This window comes from Candidozyma pseudohaemuli (genome assembly GCF_003013735.1).
Source record: "Candidozyma pseudohaemuli strain B12108 chromosome Unknown scaffold00017, whole genome shotgun sequence".
Lineage (NCBI taxonomy): Eukaryota > Fungi > Ascomycota > Pichiomycetes > Serinales > Metschnikowiaceae > Candidozyma > Candidozyma pseudohaemuli.
The window spans coordinates 76,376-96,043 of record NW_020194451.1 but is presented as its reverse complement, the minus strand read 5'-3'; the positions used below and the strand labels follow the sequence as shown (position 1 = coordinate 96,043).

Genomic DNA, 19,668 nt, shown 5'->3' with positions numbered 1-19,668 from the left:
GCACCATACTAAGAATGTGTGGTACTGGGGCACCAAATCCTTGAAGAAGAGTGTTAAATTTCACAGATTACTGCAATTTAGCGTCTATCCTTTCCATGCTGACCATATACATTGTGGTTACCAGATCATTGCCTCTGTTTGTGGCCTTGACTCGCGATTTGCAACCATTCTAGTTAACCTCCCACAAACCCGTCTTCTTCTTGAACTCCCTTCGATTTCAAGATCAAACATCTCTTATTTTCATCAGTTCAAATAATCAATTCCCTTTTCTCCCAGTATGGTCTTCGTCTCTCTCATGAAATGGTTCCGCTCCAAGCTTGGATCCAAAAGCTCTGAGGACAGAGCAGAAGTCCCTTCAAGCAACGAACCAAATGCTGAAGGTGGCGGTTATGAAGCTGCAAAAGAACCAGGAAGCAGCACCAGCCTTAGAGCTGCTATTCGAAAATCCAAGGCTTCGTCCAATCGGTCAAGGCTTCTTTCCGATATGGATGTTGCTTTCGGCACCCGTTTGGGGTAAGCGTTCTACGGCTTCCTGGAATCCAGAGAAGGAGTTATTTAATGCAAAACTGTTTCAATACACCAAGTTGTAGGAAACTTCGATCATTTGGTGGTCCATTGCTCTAGCCCGTATTGTCCCCATAGTATGTCGCATTTTGCACCCATTCACATCTGGCGACAAAGCACCAGTTTCAAAAAGGGAAGCCCTGTAAGGTATCATTTGAAGGCGATCTTGTAAATATTTCAATCGATTCGAACCCAAAACGTTTCGATGACCCTATTTTCCACGTCTAAGCACCCTTCTGTTCAACACAAGACCCCAATTATGCAACCAGACAAGGCCAATTCCTGCCCCAAAAAAGCCAATCATACAATTCACTCAATCTTCGAAAACCAATTCATCAAAGCTCTCCAAAACTCCATCCCAATAAACCCATTTAGTGCCCTCCACTTCCTACCCTGTGGTGCCTCCTGCGTGGAGCCTCGCGACCACGTCAAAGTGTTTAGCGTTTCTCGTTTCTATAACCAATACCTACTTCTCCAGAAACCACCAATGCACTTCTTCAAAGCCGCCGCGTGGCTTCCGCTTCTAGCAGGCGCCTTGTCATACTCCATCAAGTCGGGCCTGGTTTCCGTGAACGGCAATAAGGCCTTTGACATTGAGCCCAAATCCGACACCGTCCATAGAGTTACCCTCGATTCTGTCAGAGACAAGTTGGCACTCACTGTCGAGCTCAAGGGTGCTGAAACCCAGCCTCACCAGTTGAACTACGTCTTCTCCAACGATGCCGGTTTGGACCACGCCATTTTCCCCAAATTCGATGCTAAGAAACACACCGTGTCGCTGCTGCTTCTCGTGAACAAGATCCCAGCTGCTTTGCTCCAGGACCGTGTTTTCGTCTACCTTGTTGCTGCTAGCGAGCAGAAGAAGGGCAACTTGTACACTTTGATCGGTGAGCTCATCCCCACTGAGGCCTTGCAGTCATCTGTCAACTACGAGGCTCCAGAGAGACTCGGAGCCCAGCCTGAGATCCACCACATTTTCAACGAGGACCCCAAGACCGTCAACCCTGTTGTGCCTCTTGCGTTCAGCGGTGTGGCAATTGCTCTTTTCCTCGGCTTGGTGGGCGCCTGGTTCTCCGTTGTGGGCAACTCGTTGTTTGTGGCTAACCAGGGTATTCCATTCAAGGGCGGGTTCCTTACTACACTTGCCCTTTTCGAATTCACCTTCTTCCGCTACTACTTGTCTGCGTCGATCTTCACCACGATCTTCTCTGTGGCGGCCCTCACTGCTCCTGCTCTTATCTTTGGTGCCAGAGCCTTGAAGTCCTTAACCAAGCAGCGTACCATTGTCGAGGCATCCACATAAGTTATGTATAGAAAAAGTTCAGTTAGCCGTTGATGTAGCCATGGGGTTGGTCTGAGTTGCTAAAAATGATACATTAAATATTTCATGGCGGTACCGATTGACTGCCAGATCTGCCAATTGAACCGATTATTATTCTTTATATCTTGACCTTGAGTCTTCAATGCTATCCTTCATTTATATCTTGACCTAAAGTCTCCAATGCTATCCTTCATTCAAGTTGCAAAAGAGCTTTCATTAGACCCTCCTACACCGTCTCTATCATTCATTCATTCTCTACGTCACTCGTCCACAAAGGTATTCTGCACCCAGCGCAGGTTCAAGAACGACCGTCCGTCCTCGCCCATCAACCCGTGGCTGCTCAGACTCACCGCAAAGATCTTGCCCTTGATCAACCCCATTGGCACACACCCCAAGGTCCGCAGATCCACAGATAAATTCAAATTGTCTCCTGTCACCCACACGTGGCCCTCAGGAACCCTAATGTACCGATTGTAGCCGTCGTTCAGCACCTGGTCCGCAGGCAGATACGCCAATTCAGAAGACTTGGACGGATCCACAAGCACAACGTCCCCTGGCATCCCCAGAATCCGCTTGCAAACACGAGCCTTTGGATCTGTAGGCTTGGCCATCACCACCACGTCGCCCATCTGTACACCACGTCCTAGACGGTAGCGCTTCAGTTCATGGACAAAGTCTCCACGAGACGCTATGGTGTTGAGCATGGACTCGCCTCGAGTTTCTGTGTATTCGTAGATGTGGACGTGTGTGAAGTGGAGGAAGGCTAGCGCCCGTAGCGCCCACAGTAGGGTGTTGTATGTGTAGCGGAGGGTGGACATGGGAGATGTGAGTAGTAGTTGATGGTGCGACTTGGAGATGGTGAGGGTGGATGAGAGGTAAGAGGTATTGGAGGTGGAGGTTTGTCAAAAGTCGAAAAGAGTGGTTTTTTAGTGGTCGATTTGGGTTGTGAATGTTGGTTTTAGTTGATGGTGAGATGTATATGTTGGAAAGATGGTTACTGGTGGATCCCAGGGTCCTTGATAGAAGGTGGGACTACTGGGTTGAGATTGGCAGCGACACAATCGGGAGAACTAGTTGCATTTTTCACTATTGAATAGAGTTTGTAGGAGAGCGATCATTGTTCAAGTTTTTTTTTGGTTATTGGGCTACTCAGATTATCATTGTATTGTAAGAACCTGTAGTGTCATAAATGGCTGCGAAATTCTTCACCAACTGTTAATGAGGTGATGGATGATCTAGGTACCGTCTTAAGATAGGTAGCAATTTTTCCCACCCGTTAAAAATAGATATCAACCACTCGGAAGCTCCTCCATCCACTTAGATCTCCACATCAAAATTATCGATCTAACGGAAAACACCCAGATACCAAATACATGAACCACCCACTGCACTACACTGTCACCCTCCTGTCTCGTTTATGACGATGCTATGTACGGCTGAATCAAGCCCACTCAGGTGTAGGCTCGGAACGACGGCCTCCACGGCCGCCACGGCCTCTGCCACCTCTACCTCTGCCACGGCCTCTACCACGCCAGTTGCCTCTACCACGAGAACCCTCCTGGCCGAATGTATCCATATTGAGCGAACGCTCCTCGTTCCAGCGCATGTTGCCACGCTCCGTGTTCGAGGACGAGATGGTGTCGAAAAACGACGAGCTCTTGTCGTACTTGGGCTTCTGGTCGCCAGCGGTCTTCTTTTCAAATCTGGCATTGGCCTTTTCAAAGTCGAACTCGCCCGACTGCTCCTCGGGCTCTGGTCTGTCGACAGGCTTAGGGCTCTTTTCCTTGGTGGTGGCGCTTGGCTCGGGCTTGGTTCTAGAAGCTGGAGTAGGAGATGGTTTCGACTCAGGAGCCTTTGCGGTCTTGGATTCCGAGGAGCCGGTAGGAGCAGCCTGTTGCTGCTGCGCCACACCACCAGGACCGCTGGGAGCCTGAGAAGGAGCTCCTGTAGGACCAGCCTGCATTCCTTGAGTAGGAACAGCAGGATAGGTAGCACCAGTGTAAGGCTGAGGCTTGACGTCCTCGATGGCCTCGTCCAAAACAGTCAAATCCCTGACGTCTGTGCCTCTGAAAACCACGAAATCGTAAATATCAGCACCAGGCATGACCTCCATGTGGGCCAAACCTTGGGCAGCCATTCTGCCTTCAGTGCCAAAGGGACGCACCAGCTTCAAGGAAACGGTGGCATCCTCGCCATTGATGTTTTCCAAGATACCGACATAACGAAGGTTCTTGTTGGAAATCAACGAGATGGTTTTGCCAATGTACTGGGACATAGCAAACTGGTGTAAGCACTCGTTTGAGATCTGGAGTAGGTGTAGGTTGATGGTCCGCTGCGCACCCGTGCACCACAGACTACATCCACCATCACCAAGCTCTCAAATATACATATACAGCTAGAGGAATTCTTCACCATGTCCACTGAAGAGCCCTCTGCGTTGGAGACTGCTGAGCAGCGTGCAGAAGAGAACTTTCTCCAGAATGACGATGATAAGGAGCTTCCTGATACGATTGGCGAGGAAAACATAGAAGACGACCAGGACCCACAAAACGATGTTTCTGGCGTCGACGAGGCCCAGCCAGAGCCCCAGTTCGATCCCGAGCTTCCTCAGGAGGAGCGTCAGGAGTACGACGACGAAGACATCTACAGCATGCAGAGCCACAAGAATGCTCTGGGTGAACAGACGAAAAAGAAGAATATCAGAAGAACCGCCAAAGAAGAGCTGGCCACGCCGGCACCCGAGGCGCTGTTTCCTGCTACATACGAGGAGGATGACGGTATCGACTACCTGAACGAGGATCCTGCGGCCAGAAGACGCCGTTTGTTGGAGGAGAAGATGGACCAGGCGGTGAAAAACAAGACAGTGAGAAGAAAGAAGGCCGACGAGGACGACTTGGAGCGCATGCAAGACGACAAGATTGATTTCTTGAAGAACAAGATGATCGAGGCTGCGAACCTCGACGTGGAAAAGAACTCCAACGGGCAGATTGCCACGGAAAAGCTCAAGCTTCTAAGGGAGGTGATTGACACCATGAGCAAGGCCGACTTGGCCATTTCCATTTTGGACAACAACCTTCTTGAGGCCGTGCGTTTGTGGCTCGAGCCCTTGCCCGACGCCTCCATGCCCGCCTACCAGATCCAGAAAGAGTTGATCCACTCCCTCACAACTTTGCCTATCAAGACCGACCACTTGGTCGCTTCCGGCATTGGTAAGGTTTTGGTGTTCTACCAGCGCAGTAAGCGTACAGAGCCCACATTAAAGAAGATTGTCGACCGCTTGATCGGCGACTGGACCAGACCCATTCTCAACAAGTCAGACTCATACAAGGATAGAACAATCCGTTTCCACGACTACAACAAGCTGCGTTTCCTGAACCAGTTGCAGCTGAAGAAGCGTTCCAAGCAGATCGAGCCCAAGTCGCTTTACGAGCAGCAGGCTGAGCGCAGAAACAGAGCCGCCATTCCAAGTGCTAGAACCACGGCGTACAAGATCGCTCCAAGAGTGGATGCTAGCTTATTGGCCAGACAGGGTAGGGGAGGCACTGACGAGCGTTTCACCAGAATCAACCGTAAGATGACCAACTCGCGTAAGAAGCTGGTCAAGAAAAGCGGACCTTCCATTGAGGGCAAGAACCTCTCCATGTAATATAAAAAATGTCATAGTAAGTCGAGACGGGAGCGTAGAATAAGAAGTGGACAAGTAGCGCATGTATTTGAATGATGATCAGGTTATGGGCTTCAATCATGATATGAAATATTCAAGTGTACGACTTGCAGCCGGTTACATCACAGGAGCGCTTACCAGAATGGTAGATAGTTATCCAACAGGTGCATAAAGAGACCCAAAATAAAGAACCACATTACTACATTCATTCTCGTAGAAGCCTACTCAGATCTTCACCATTCATGATATTCAGATGGATAAGGCACTTTTTCAGTATGTGGGATCTGAGTATTCAGTCCAGGGCTTCACTGCCATGATCCACGCCTCACATAGAAACGCTGATACAAATCACAGAGCAATAAATGGTAAAGTGTTACTCATATTGGAATAAGATTTGACGATACACATCAGAAATCTTTTCATCAAAGTGTTGGAGCTTTAAGAAACTCACAGATCAGATCATGCAGTGTGTTGCACTCGTCAGTCAGCACTGAAAATGACGAACGCATAATCTATCCATCAAACTCTTGCATTCAAATAATATCCTAACTGACACTTATTTAAGACTTTTCGTTGAACGCTATAGTAAGACTTTCCTTAAACTGTATGGGCAGATCACAGGGATGGATCACCTCTATCGAGTACCCCACCGTCGATGGGTGAAAAATTACCATCAAGTAGTGAAATTTGAAAATTTACAGCTGGCTCTACATCACCAACCCACAGCAGCAAAACTGCGTGGCGGCCCGTCGGAACGTTATTATTTTATTGATATGACACATGAGGCAAGGAGCTTACGATCTTGGCTTCTCCTTCTTCTCCTTCCACAAAGCCAACAAGGAGACACCAGAAACCTTGACAACCTTGAATCTGACACCTGGGATATCACCCTTAGCCTTACCTCTTCTACCGAAACCGGCCAACAAGACCTCGTCGTTCTCGTCGACGAAGTTCAAACAACCGTCATTTGGCACGAAAGCGGTAACCTTCTTACCGTTCTTGATCAATTGGACTCTGACACACTTTCTAATAGCGGAGTTTGGCTGCTTGGACTCAATACCGATCTTCTCCAACACAATACCCTTGGCGTGGGAAGAACCACCGAATGGAGACGACTTGAAAGCGGTACCCAACAATCTGGACTTGTAAGCCTGGTCAGCCCATCTGTTGTTACGTCTGTGAACTCTCAACTTTCTGGCCGAGTTAAGACCTCTTGGTTTACCGTTACCCATGTTTGAAGAAGTTGTATGAGAAGGGAAGTTCTGAATTGAAGGTGAAGATTTTTGGTGGGTAATTTTTTCTCGCGAGCGCATCACGTGAGCTCGCTACGGAAGTGCGATGCCCAGGGGCCTCACTGTTCACGTGAGACCGAGTGTGGTTAGGGCTACAGCCCTGCGAACCCCCCAGCCAACCCTCCCACAATTCTGGCAGGGCAGGTTTTGGGGAGTATTTGATGGTTTTATGGGTTGGTTGATTTTGAAGGAAGGGGATTCGAAAATGTGGTGAAGTAGTTCAAGGGGGACCCTGTTTGTGACTGCTGTGGTCTACCGAGGACATGGTAGGAGAGTGAGGAGACCCCGATAATTAGTCTAGTACGAAAGGAAACCAAGTCATAGGTGTCGAAAATCTGAAAGGGTAAGTTATTAAGAAAGTATTAAAATGGTTTGATTGAGGGGGGCTAGTGTTGATTGATGTGAAGTAGAGGTCTGTGCTCATACGGCGCTTATATTGGGCTATCATGGTATCCCTAACTCTTAAAAAGGATAGCAGAAGCATATAGCTGTTGACTTCGCTGGGTTTGACTTACCTTAAGATCAAAAAAATAATGGTATGTTGTTCCGTCTTAGGAAACACTGTCATGACTGGGTGCAATTTATGGTTGCAAAATGAGCAGTGAAATATCACTATCTAACAGGCTATCATAGCTTTGAGCAGCTCATTGAAAACTGTGGATTGATTTGCCAAGCTAATTATGGGACATCTGGCTAATACTAAATTTCTGGAAAGTGTCTCGATCTCTGCAAATCTGGCTCTTCCCTTGCGTAAGAGGCTCATATCTGGTCTCCCACAGTCTTCACCAAAAGGCCACAAACAATGCCATCTAATTATCGAAATGTTTCTAGAAGCTTTGCTCTCCGCTTTTCTTACTCTATAATAGATTTTCAAGGTATAGCTTTTCGGAATACCTGTGCCGAGTCCGGAACCTTATGCGGCTTTGAAGCTACGAGACCACAATAGAGTGCCTAAGCGAGATAAGCTTTGCAGCTTCTATATAGTCCTGACAATTAGGAGAAGTTTTACTCAAAGCGAAATATTGAACCTGTGAGAACTCTGGTGTTATTATACTTTATCACCTCTGCTATTCTTATACCTGGGGACCCTGCAATGCATGCACAGTCTAATCTCAGAATATTTTATTGATGTACTGATAAGCTAAGTCTTACTCTCTCTACTATTTGAGATCGTCAAATAAGACGATAAGTCATGTCAAAAGCATCAAATCAATAAGGTGTTATTGAAATCACTAAGCTGGAACTACTATCCATCACTCGGAGATAGCACATTACAATTGACAGGATATGGGGCTCTCCATACTTAACGATATATTACACATTCCCAATCTTCCCTGGGTCTACACAAATCCTCTATAAGTAGGTTATTCCTATGTGACTTGAAGCAGAACGCTAGAGACAACACTTCCCGGTTCGTTCTCATTCGACGATCCTGCGCCCGTTCTATACTGTAACAAATGAATATAATGTCTTGCAGCTTATTTGAGAGCAGCCTTAGCCAAAAGCTTTGTCTTTCTGGACTTGAGCGCTTTCAAAAGCAACAAGAAGAGCATGTCGAGCTGGTCCTTGAACATAAACAACAAACCTTGCACGATAACACCCTTGAGCAACTGAGGTGCCACACCCTTGTATAAGCCTCTAAGCTTTTCGGTCTTCCACAAGTGGCTCAAGGCCTGTATGAAGCTGTCGAACTTAATGTCTTCCTCCTCCTCGTGCTTTTGCAAGATGATCTTGCCGTTCTTGCCCTCGGGGGCTTTTTGCAGCTTCTTCTGAAGCATGGCCTTGGAGACAATGAGTGGTTGCGTGGCAAGAGTGGCCATGGACTTGGCCAACATACCCAAGCTGAAGGATTCCAAAGGACCCAAGAACTGCTTGTTGTTGTAGAGCACCTGCTTCAAACGCTCGTAGGAGCCGTAGGTTATACTTGGGTTGATACACAACACCAAGGAGACGCTCAAACCTCTCCAGAAGCCAACAATGCCGTCATGGACGTAGATCTCCTTAGCCAACTGGAACAACGTACGGTGGTGCTTGTCGGTTTGCTGCTGCGTGGTGATGACACCAATAGGCATTGTGAAGAGCTGGGAGATAGCAGCAGCCAAGGCACCCAAAAACAACTCGGTAGGTGTGGAGTGTTTGGCATTGGCACCCTTCTTGGTCAATTGACCGTACACCCTCTTGACGATGGAGTACCAGTAAAAGTAGGAGAAGTTCTGAGCCGCTGTGCCCAAAATGGAAGAGAGAAGGCCGTGGTACCATCCCAAAACGCCCTTCTTCTCGTAGATCTTCTTCAACACATCAGCGGTGTTTTTGTATTTGAGGCCATTGTTGTTGGCCTTTTGCTTGAAAACAGAATCCTCACCCTGCGATGTGGAGCTGCTGAAGCCCGTGTCGGTCTCTTCACCGGCCTTCTTGTCATGTTTCTTGACTTGTGTTTGAATAATGGTTTTACTCAAATCCAAAGGATAAACCAAGGTATTGGCAATCACAGAGGCCATGGCGCCGGAGGCAGCCTTCTCGAGGGGTGAAAGGGACATGGTGTAGGGATTTTCTAGAAAAGACCTGGAGCCCTAATAAATAAATAAAAGTGGTAGCAAAATAGCGCTGCTGAGCGTGCCAGTGAGGAGGTTATATGAGGCTGCGGACCCCGGTTTCTTTTTTGTTCCTGCCGAGGATATCGCATTCCCCACATGGCCGCTTCCGGACCCCTCCTTTGGCAGGCGGCGGACCAGAAGGTTATTAAAACATTTTAATGAGACAACCCTTTAGAGCCAGCTTTTGGGAACCCGCCAATGTAATTTTTATCAAAAACAAAGGCCGTTTGAGCCTGCTAGGCTGCTTCTCTTCTGCGGTCACGTGACCAAAACTCTGGGTGCAAATCGCATTGGCACATTCTGGCGTGTGCGCGATAACATGCACATTTGGTCCGTGGTTGCAAAAAGAACGGTTTATTTAGCGAGAGGTTGGCATTTGCCAGAGTCGTTGGTGACTGGATTGGTTCATTTTTCCCTGAAAAACCCGTACATCCAATTAAATTCCCCCCAGGCGGGGAGCGGCTCCTGCCCAGCGAAGCTTCTGTCTGGTTTAGGCACCAGTCGCCGCTTGAACGGAACGATCAAATCACATTATCACCCAAACGGCCTCCAAAGAAAAAAACCTTCTAAAACCGGCATCAGCCAATCATGTCACCCGAAATGCACCACTATTTTGCTGCGTTTTCTGTGCTTGCTTGTTTTGGTTGAGTGCCTTGGCTTCTCGAGACATATGATTTTTCCGAATTTTGGGTTGCTTGTGCACAGCGGCTGCTGCAACTGAGACACCACAATAGACGAGTAGCCGAGCCGCTGAACGGTGACATCATCAACGTTTATTTTGTCAAGCCAATACCACCACGGTGAATTCAACGGTTTTTGGTTTTGGTTTTTTTGGATACTTCTAAAATTTTTTTGATCGGGCCCTGGGATCGTGAAGGTGGGCCCATCTGATTTCTGTAATTTTCACAAGACAGTCAAGAGGGCGCTCACAGATGGGCAAATCTCATGAGGCATTTTGAGTGGAAACTTTTAGTTGGCCATGCTAGATGCGTTTTCTCGATCTCGGCTGATTTCGAGGTTATTTCTTTTCCGTAGATCCTCAGCCTTAATCCTCGGAAGGTCTCGAGATGACGTTAGCCGGAGATAAGGTGTGAACATGACTTGGTTGATAGGAGGAAGGGAGATTTGATGGAAACGGTGAATTTGGAGATTGCTTGGATTATCGAAATGAAGTTCATTGATTGGGGTTCGTTATTTGCCGATTTTGGTGGCACCGCTTAATGGCTGCAAATGTGGATTCTACCATGCGACATATCCGAGACAGGGGAACCAGATAATGGACAACAAGCTTGTGCTTTTGGAGTAAGGAATCCGTAGATTTCACTTATTGACGAAGAGTTCGTGAAAAGCCCCTTGATGAATTTCACAAAAATTGATGACTATTGGTATCAGGATCCACTGCAGGGTCTAGCTCTAACATATCCATAGGTCAAGAAGCGATAGACAGCCTAGTAGCTTTTGTTTATCTGCTCTTCTCTAAATGTTCGTTATATCTTCCCCTCGGGATTCCCTCAATCGCCCATAAAACACCTTCATCAGACGGTCCACTCCACAACGTTCCTATCGGTATCACACACAAGTAATCCGTTTGCAATTGCATCAAAACTCTTGATTCGCCCCTCTCCCCTCTTTAACTCCACAACAACACCCTCTTTGAGCAAATCAACGCCTCTAACCACTCCGTCTTCTCCAAATACCCAGATTCCACTTCCATCAGATCTCCAACTGATAAGTGCCTGGCTGTATTTGTCTTGTGGCGACATGGTGTTAACGTTAGTGATGATCTGATTCCGACGAACACTATCACCGTCTTTGCCAAATTCCTTAAGCGAAACAAGCACTAATCGCATGTAAGGCTCATGAGAGGTACCTACTGCAACCAAAGGAACAGATCCACCGTTGTAGATTTTCACGGCATGAGGCGAGAATCCAGCTGCTGTAAATTCGGCATCATTCAAGGCGATTTTGAAAGAAAGGTCCAATTTGGTGTCGTTGATAGTGAGTACGTCCATGAGGGTCATTTCCGATTTTCCAACCACAACCACAAGCTGGTCCTGGTAGACGCATGCGTCCATACACAAGCCTCTATTGGGGAGCTGGTACGGCGTAAAGGCCTCCTGAATACCGTTTTCTTTCATTTCGTAAACTTTGACCAAGAAATCCCAACCCATGGTCACCAAGTAGTTCTTGTCATTCCATTGGACAGGCACGATTTCAGTGATTAACTTGGTGTGAATTTGCTCTTCATAGATTACTTCAAATTTGTTCTCCTCGTCGAGACGGCCCACATAGAGCTTCCCGTTCATACCACATAGAAGTATGGACGAACCAACTACCTTGATGTTTCTCACCACAGTTCCGATAACACGGGGATTGACAGAAACAACAGTATTCCTAGCCAAATCAGAAACTATAAGGTCCATCTTTGCGGTTGCAAAAAGCCCATATGTGGTCTCTTTTGTTCCATAGAAGGCACTTGCAACCACCAAATCTCCAACACCAGCTATGTTTCGTGGTGTGTTGGGGTACGGAGCCAGCCATTCCTTGAATTGGTTCTTTTTGAGCGTTTTTAGCTCCTCGCTAAGCAAGACTTCATGCAGACTTTGTGGTTTTTCCTCAATGCTGACGTACTTGAGTCTGTCGGTGATGATATCGTGGAGATCTTCTTCGTGGGGCAATTGGGGAGAGATTGGCTTTCCATGTTCGTTTTCAAAGGTCTTGAGAGTCTCTAGGTACCCCTCTTTTTTGAGGAAGTGGGCCACGAACTGATGTACAGACATGGCTTGTTGGATCAAGTAGTACCGATTTGGTGATACCTGCACGTGATGTCATTTCCAGTTTGGCAAAAATGACAATTGACTTCTATCTGTTGTTATAAAAGTCAGTAAGAGTAACTAGATAAAGAATTTGCTGTTTGTAAGATTTAACTTATTGTGTGTATGTTCTATGGAGTAGTATACTATGGGTGCAATGCCTCAGGGTCCATACAATACTGTAATGCACTGACCAATCGCTCAATTCAAGCTGAAAAACTACAAGCAAATTTATTTCTGAAAATGCTATTGGAATGCTATATATATGACAATGCTACGCTAGACGTGACTGGGCAAGGGAAGATTAAACTTCTTGCACATCTCCTCTGTCTGTGGATTAGACCAGTACTGAAGAGGCGGTCTCTCGTCCTCAAGCATACTGGGAGCCACGCGTTCGAAATTCGAAGACACCTCAAGATCTTCACCTGTGTACTCTTTTGCAGCCTCAAGAACCTTCTCTTCAAGCTCCTCCACGAATTTCACTCCACAGTGGCCTGAATCGAGTATGATTTGTGGATCTAGCGCCAGCCACTGGTCGGTATTCTCTTTGATAAACGACTCAACTATTTTCTGCGCTGCCAAAGCTTGCGGATCGTAAAAGAGCAGCTCGGAGTCTGTTGATGTGTGTGATCTTGGCTCCACATCCACATAATCTAGGAAAGCCCTTCGAGGAAGACACTTGTCTAGCGCCAAAAACGACGTTTTGCGGGTCACCTTGCGGAGCTTCTTGGGCGCTGTGTCGTCCATATCTAGCTCTATCTCGTTGCTATCACCATCCATGTCGAGACTGATCTCACTTTCGTTACTGCGATCATCACTTTCCTTGACGTCCTTCTCGAATTGAGCCGTGAATTTCACGTGTAGATGCAGCGAGAACCAATGGGGCGGAACAAGCTTCTCTAAAGCCGCTCTGGCTGCTGGAGAACCCAACTTGCCTGACTGCATGTCCTCTTTGAAGAACTTCTTCTTCCGAAGAAGGCTCCTTTCATCGCCATATTGCCAGATCCCCTTCGGCCAGTCATGACTAAGGACAATGTCGCTTTTCCCGCTTAAAAGCAATTTAAGAAGGTTCTTGGGCTTGACATGATACGCCAGTCGAAGCGATCCTGGATTATAAGGAAGCAGGTAGTTCTCCGTTCGTTTTTTGTAAAAGGTCAGGCCGTTCCAGATGCCCAGCATTCCGGATATACGGATCCCTTTAAACCAAACACTGCCAAATTCGCCCAAGTAGTAGATGTTAGGTGCAACCCATCCACCATATTGTAGTTCTCGGAGGTATGAGGAACACTCGTGATTGCCACCAATGAAGATAGTAAGAACAGGGGCCTTTTTCTTGCCAGAATAGTAGTCAGCAAAATCACCAAGTTGCTTGTATTTGGGAGGAACGCTGATGGTGTCTAAATCAGTGATGTTTCTGAGAGCCTGAAAATCACCACATATTATGAGAAGCTCAACACCAGGTCGAAGGCTCCTATATATGGCGTCTAGAGCTCCGTGACCACACCCTTCCACGGCCACATGTACCATGAAATTTGTTAAAAAGAGTGGGTTGTTGTAGATGTTGGATTGATGTAGGAGCGCTAACTACAGGACATCGCAGTATGGAGATCTATCGATACATATAGACGACACGCTTAGAACTTGAAAACGTGATCCTTGTTGTAGCCCAACTCGGCCAAAACACCAGAAACCTCACCCTGGTCGGTTGGAGACACCTTCATACCCGAGAGGGACTTGTACATTGGTGGAGGACCACACACAAAGATCTTGGAGTCCTTGGATGGAGGAGGCAAGTGCTCCTTCAAGAAGTCCTTGCCAATGTAACCGGTGTTGCCTTCCCAGCCGTCCTCAGGCTTGTCCACAAAGTAGTGGATCTGGACCTGGTCCTTGTGCTTGGCGGCAATCTCGTCAATCTCCTTCTTCAACAAGATGTCAGGAACGCTGGTGGAGGCGTAGTACAAGTCAACCTTGGTCTTGTCCTCTGGGTTTCTGGTGATCTCGCTGAGCAAGTGGTATAATGGGGTGATACCGGATCCACCGCCAATCAAAGAGATCTTCTCAAACTGGTTGGGGTCCCACTTCCACTTGACAACGGGGCCCTTGAAGGCAACGGTGTCATCGGGCTTCAAGTTCCAGAAGTGCTTGGAGAACTTACCGGTCTCGTAGGTCTTGATGACAAAGTCAATGGTGCCCTTCTGGTCGGAGTCAGAGATAGGGGTGTATGGTCTGATGACGTTGTTGCCCTTCTCGGTGACGTACTTGGCCATCAAGCAGGAGGCGGTGATCAAACCAGAGGTGTGCTCGGGGTCCTTGAGCTCGAACACGTAGTGCTTAGAGTCGTGGGAAACCTGGCGGGCCTCCTTCAACTTCAAGTCGATCCATTCGTCGCCACCGGTGAAGGTCTTACCGGTATCGTTCAAGATGGGGTTGGACAAACGGTAGGCCAAACCAACAGCGCCAATGGCACCGGCAGCGCCAATAAGGGGCCACAAGTTTCTGGAGTTCAATCTAGCGAGCATTCTAGGAGTAATTGCCTGTGGGGAAATAATCGAGGGGGGTAGAATGGTGGCGCGGAGCTCTCTTTTATATGAGCAATGAGAGTTTCTGAGCAAGAGACTAAGTGAAAAGACGATAGGTGGAGGGTTCGGCACCTGCACATGCGCCCCGGGGCCACCAAGGCCATTGTGGGCAGTCTTGCCTGAGGCATATTCCGCGCCACACACGGGTATAGACCCCAGGCCTCAAGAAAAAAAGAAGATGGAATAAAGATGCAGCGGAACTGCCCCTATTTATACTGGAGTCGGGCGACTCGCAGGGGGTGTTTGAAAAGTATAAATACCCCGAGTCCCCATGCTTTTGTTTTTGAGAGTTAGGAGACCGGACTTGTAGCAACTCTACTCCGGCCCCAAACAGGCCGGTGCACTATCAGCAACCGAGCGTACGACCCACTACGTCAGTTGACTTGTTTGTGTCAATTATTCTTTTCCTCAGTAATGTTCAAAGGGAAATCACAGCGGGAATTGCTCCAGGTGGCCAGAACCATCATCCAGCCATTGAAGCCAAATTACCACAAGGGCCAGGCAGGCAAGATCGCCGTGTTTGGTGGATGTGAGGACTACACGGGTGCACCTTTCTTTCTGGCCCATTCGGCTGCTTTGGTGGGTGCTGACTTGAGTCATGTTGTTTGTGAAAAGCAGGCGGCTCCGGTGATCAAGGGCTACTCGCCAGACTTGATGGTCCACCCGTACTTGTACGATTTGGAGAATGCAGACCTTCGCCAGTGGATCTCGCCCGAGATCATCGACAAGCTCAAGAAGAAACCGCTAGAGGAGGTTCTCAATGCCAAGGACGAGCTCGACAAGATCGTGGAATCGCATGTCTTGCCCAAAATCTCGGGTCTCATGCAGAGAGTCGACATGTTCGTGGTTGGTCCTGGTTTTGGCAGAGACCCACTTATGCTCAAGACCTTGATCCGCGTCATTGAAGAAATCAAGGTCGTGAACAAGCCCGTCATTTTGGACGCCGATCTGCTCTACTTGGTATCGGTTCGCCCTAATCTCGTAAAGGGCTACTCCAAGGCTGTTCTCACGCCCAACGTGGTGGAATTCGGCCGTATTTGCCTGGCTCTTGCAATTGACAACACAGACGATGTTGATTGTGCCAAGCGAGTTCTGAAGGCTTTGGGCCATGTCACTTTGATCAAGAAGGGCGCCCAGGAGGTGATTGTTCGTAACGAGAGCCACATAGTCAACGAAATGCCGGGCTCCCTTAGGCGTGTCGGAGGCCAGGGAGACACTTTGACGGGTGCCTTGGCCACGTTGCTTACTTGGGCTGAGCACTACAAGTCTGGCTTTTGGGATGGTTCAGGCAAGATTGACGAGGACGAAGCTGTGTTGCTTGCCTGCTTCGCTGCTTGTTCTGTGGTCCGTGTGGCCAGCTCCAAGGCTTTCTATAAGTACAAGAGAGCGATGCAGACCCTGAATGTCCACGAGTACTTGGGGGAGGCATTTGAGGAGTTGTTTGGAGCCTAGAGGACAATAAGTTTTCACGTTTTCGATGTTGATGAACAAAGACATTCTAGCGCCTTGTGTGTGTCAACATAAGGTCACCTGGAACTACTTTAGCTGCTGGCGGCTTGAGGGTCCATCAATAACACTTAGGTGTCGGAAGGGGTGATGCTGTGTATTCACCACAGGTTTGGTTTCTTCAGCTTTGAACCTGAAGCGCCCTAGTTGAGCAGATATCGCCCGCATCTCTGGAATATCTTCACAAATGGAACCCGACACCAGTCATTTGTCGGTTTACATCGTTAACCATTCCTGGTGCAGTGGTCAGGACACCAGCGGCTTGTTCAAATATGGCAATTGCACGCAAACAACTTGGGTAACTCAAGTGCAAGAACTATTTTTCGTCTCGTTATACCAGGTTATGGTTTCATGGCATAGGGCCAAAAAAGGTAACAATAAAGTCAAATGAGAAACTAGATGAGATGACCGTGAATCATATCATGGTCACATCAGCGTGTTGGGGTTTCCTTAACGAGCAAGAGAAGACAGTATAAGTTAAAGGCATAACCCCAACTTTGACGACCTCGTCAGTCAAAATTAGCAATGGAAGGCGATTATCTTTTCTTTCTTAAGAACAACGAAGACCAATGCTACCTTGAGAAAGAGGTAACAACAATGTTGGATGCTGATCCATCAACATTTCATGGTCATGACTCCAGCTCTTTTAAGGTTGGTGATACTGTCTGGACTATGACGGCATTGCAGCTACGCAGGGGCTCTGTGAGGTACTCAAAGAATCTGCTCGCCGTAGAAGGTGCTCGTAAAAGAGAAGGCATCCTGGTCTTGGGCTCCGGACCTAATTTCAAAGATGGTCGATGCAGACTTGTCTACTCCTTCATACATCCGTGGCAACTTGCAGTCGATCCATTCGGGGCACTCAAGAAGTCAGCATTTGTTTCAGAATTGGGATCTCAAGGCTCTATTTTTGGCTTTCGTTGTCTTCGAATGGGCGATTTAAGGATCCCACACGAGCCTGGCGTCCGAAACATACGAACAAATGCGTTTTATGGATGTTCAGCGAACCAAGTCTTAGCAAACTGTCCTGCGGAAGAATTGGGAACGAAGGCAGCCATAAATGGAAAGCTTCACTTTTCTTTGCCCTATGACAACCGCACTATCTACCCATACATCATTGTGGCGCCTTGCACAAAAGTTCTGGATTTTTTGGTGCCTAAATTACGTACAGACATGCCCCTGTTTTGCAACTGTCTAACAGGCTTGACGGTGAATCGCATCAAGGTTACTCTTAAGGAGTACACTTCTTGCAAAGTTAAACGAGGGTCTAGTTTCGACATCGAAACGGAAGTGCGTAGCATCGTTTTACAAGATAGAGTCTTACATGACAAGATTGACTGGTCTGATTTCGAGAAGCGGGATGGCCTCATCATTGCGACTCCACCGAAGAGCCTGTACTGTTGCTGGCTTCCTAATCTAGGACCTACATTCTTTTCCGACAATTGCACCCGTACCTACGCTATAAGGTTTTCCATTTCGGTAGAATGTACGAACCAAAGATGTTCTTCAGAATTCTGGGCTGAAATAAAAATTAATGTCGCAGTTGAGGACCATAATTCTAGCTTGCGACTTCGCCAGCCACAATTGAAGAAAGTTCAAGATATGGTGTTTTTCGATGAATGTCCATGGTCGCCATCTGTATTGCAGGATGTCAGACGGAGTGTGGAGAAGAAGACATTTATTTCCAAGCCTTCTTACTTAGAGCACCATACATGCTCCTACTTTCTGAACAATATGCTTTATACTTGCGTTACGATATCTTCTCGCGAGCTCAGAACGCAAAAGAAAGCTGAGCAAAGCTCTAGGCGGAGGACTAACGAGAAACTCATCAAGAGTCTCCCAGACGGTGGATTTTTCAGTGAAGGAAGTCACATCGTATCTAACACCAGCAAGAATCAGCTTTTGAAATCGCCGTTTTTGTCTCTCTTCAGCAAACTTGATGAATTGAACAATTACCAACCCACTTTCGGCAATCTTCATCTATACGCAATGTTGTCAGGAGGTGATGGTCAATTCTTTCCTGGAAGTAATCTCAAGAATGCACTCACCGTCTACATATCAGCCCCGCAGGTCCCGACTTTATTACTAAGGGCAATATCTATGATGATAGTCATGAAGAGTACTAGAGTGACACAGCAGAGTCATTCCGAACCCGAGGAGAAAGTATTCGAATTGAAAACGACACGTTTTAAGGAACCTTTGATACTCGATGAGATCGACAGAAATGTGGACAGTGAGCTCACGGGGGTGGATGGAAAAAGGAAGTGTGTCACAATCAAAATACCGGCTCATATAACTTCAGCCTCGATTCCTAAGCTTTTGCCGTCTGTGCTCTCCAAAAGTTTACATAAGGAGTATTTTATAGTTGTGAAAGTGGATTTGGAGAGGCAAAACAGTCAAAATATTCGCCTTGGCTTCTTCCTTCCCATCCATCCGACGCCCTCCAGGATCTTCTGAGATTGAATCTCGGAACAAGGCTAGGTGGTGAACTGGTTCGATCGGAAAGACGCGTGTGATTTCTTCTAATACTCTTGGAACGAAGTCGCATGTGGAACTGTCAGAGGGGAGGCTTTCACTATCATATCATTTCTCCTCGTCTTTGGGGCCTGTTATATACATGTATATACAAAATCAATACTGAATTGAATTCTTTTATTACATCCTGTGAAGACCACCAAGGGTCGAGTCGTGACTCCTGAACAAGACACCATAAAAGTCGAATCATTGTGCCTTTGAATCGACATGTTTCAAGAAACGCAGCTTTATGGGTCTGAAAAACCCTGAGCCTTTTATATGCTGTGAGCATTTACGGTTTCATGAGTGGCTTTGGAAAGCAGTTTTTAGGATCAGAACATTGATCCTGACGATGTACCATACCATGACACATTGACTTGACGAGAATTACAACTTCTGTGAAGAGACCGTGAATTAATTCTGTGAACAGACGAGAGAGATGCACTAGTTCGAGTCAATAGCTAAGAAAAAAATGATCCGTTTCAATCTGGTGCAGGTCCTTATCACAGTGGAAGCCGTCACTGCCTCGTTTATGATTTTGCTCGAGCATACTACATTTAATTTTGGCTCTAGCCAAAATAACTTCGCGAAAGTGTATCGCAACATAGAAGTTTCAAGTTCATCAGGTACTCTTTTTACCCGATTGAGTCATCCAAGGCATATATGGCTGCTACTACAAGTTGCTCTTTGTCTAAGAAAGAACCCGAGTCTCTTGTGATCTTTGTGAACTTAAACTTTGTTACACAGCGCGACGAGTGATATGAAGTCACACTAGTATCGCTTCGATCTCAAAGTAACCCTTGATTGGTATCAGTGATCCGCAA

At 47.2% G+C, this 19,668-nt stretch overlaps 10 protein-coding genes across 10 annotated transcripts; 3 read left to right on the top strand and 7 right to left on the bottom strand.

Moving 5' to 3' along the window:
- Positions 1-277: 277 nt before the first annotated feature.
- On the top strand, positions 278-1,867 carry C7M61_004715 (dolichyl-diphosphooligosaccharide-protein glycotransferase; the record flags this gene model as incomplete). The annotated part of the gene is made up of 2 exons (XM_024860032.1): positions 278-513; positions 1,006-1,867. 2 exons carry the CDS (start codon positions 278-280, stop codon positions 1,865-1,867), a joined length of 1,098 nt encoding a protein of 365 aa, XP_024711782.1.
- Positions 1,868-2,145: 278 nt separating this feature from the next.
- IMP1 (endopeptidase catalytic subunit) lies at positions 2,146-2,703 on the bottom strand (the record flags this gene model as incomplete). The annotated part of the gene is made up of 1 exon (XM_024860031.1): positions 2,146-2,703. The coding sequence occupies one exon, from the start codon at positions 2,701-2,703 to the stop codon at positions 2,146-2,148; it is 558 nt and encodes a 185-aa protein (XP_024711781.1).
- Positions 2,704-3,326: 623 nt separating this feature from the next.
- C7M61_004713 (uncharacterized protein) lies at positions 3,327-4,160 on the bottom strand (the record flags this gene model as incomplete). The annotated part of the gene is made up of 1 exon (XM_024860030.1): positions 3,327-4,160. One exon carries the CDS (start codon positions 4,158-4,160, stop codon positions 3,327-3,329), a length of 834 nt encoding a protein of 277 aa, XP_024711780.1.
- A 138-nt stretch (positions 4,161-4,298) lies between these two features.
- Positions 4,299-5,531, top strand: C7M61_004712 (uncharacterized protein; the record flags this gene model as incomplete). Its single annotated transcript, XM_024860029.1, has 1 exon — positions 4,299-5,531. The coding sequence occupies one exon, from the start codon at positions 4,299-4,301 to the stop codon at positions 5,529-5,531; it is 1,233 nt and encodes a 410-aa protein (XP_024711779.1).
- An 812-nt stretch (positions 5,532-6,343) lies between these two features.
- On the bottom strand, positions 6,344-6,781 carry RPS23A (40S ribosomal protein uS12; the record flags this gene model as incomplete). Its single annotated transcript, XM_024860028.1, has 1 exon — positions 6,344-6,781. One exon carries the CDS (start codon positions 6,779-6,781, stop codon positions 6,344-6,346), a length of 438 nt encoding a protein of 145 aa, XP_024711778.1.
- Positions 6,782-8,319: 1,538 nt separating this feature from the next.
- Positions 8,320-9,378, bottom strand: ANT1 (Ant1p; the record flags this gene model as incomplete). Its single annotated transcript, XM_024860027.1, has 1 exon — positions 8,320-9,378. One exon carries the CDS (start codon positions 9,376-9,378, stop codon positions 8,320-8,322), a length of 1,059 nt encoding a protein of 352 aa, XP_024711777.1.
- Positions 9,379-10,970: 1,592 nt separating this feature from the next.
- On the bottom strand, positions 10,971-12,215 carry C7M61_004709 (uncharacterized protein; the record flags this gene model as incomplete). Its single annotated transcript, XM_024860026.1, has 1 exon — positions 10,971-12,215. One exon carries the CDS (start codon positions 12,213-12,215, stop codon positions 10,971-10,973), a length of 1,245 nt encoding a protein of 414 aa, XP_024711776.1.
- Positions 12,216-12,527: 312 nt separating this feature from the next.
- On the bottom strand, positions 12,528-13,775 carry DBR1 (RNA lariat debranching enzyme; the record flags this gene model as incomplete). The annotated part of the gene is made up of 1 exon (XM_024860025.1): positions 12,528-13,775. One exon carries the CDS (start codon positions 13,773-13,775, stop codon positions 12,528-12,530), a length of 1,248 nt encoding a protein of 415 aa, XP_024711775.1.
- Positions 13,776-13,882: 107 nt separating this feature from the next.
- On the bottom strand, positions 13,883-14,767 carry MCR1 (cytochrome-b5 reductase; the record flags this gene model as incomplete). Its single annotated transcript, XM_024860024.1, has 1 exon — positions 13,883-14,767. One exon carries the CDS (start codon positions 14,765-14,767, stop codon positions 13,883-13,885), a length of 885 nt encoding a protein of 294 aa, XP_024711774.1.
- Positions 14,768-15,241: 474 nt separating this feature from the next.
- Positions 15,242-16,279, top strand: C7M61_004706 (NADHX dehydratase; the record flags this gene model as incomplete). Its single annotated transcript, XM_024860023.1, has 1 exon — positions 15,242-16,279. The coding sequence occupies one exon, from the start codon at positions 15,242-15,244 to the stop codon at positions 16,277-16,279; it is 1,038 nt and encodes a 345-aa protein (XP_024711773.1).
- Between the last annotated feature and the right edge of the window lie 3,389 nt (positions 16,280-19,668).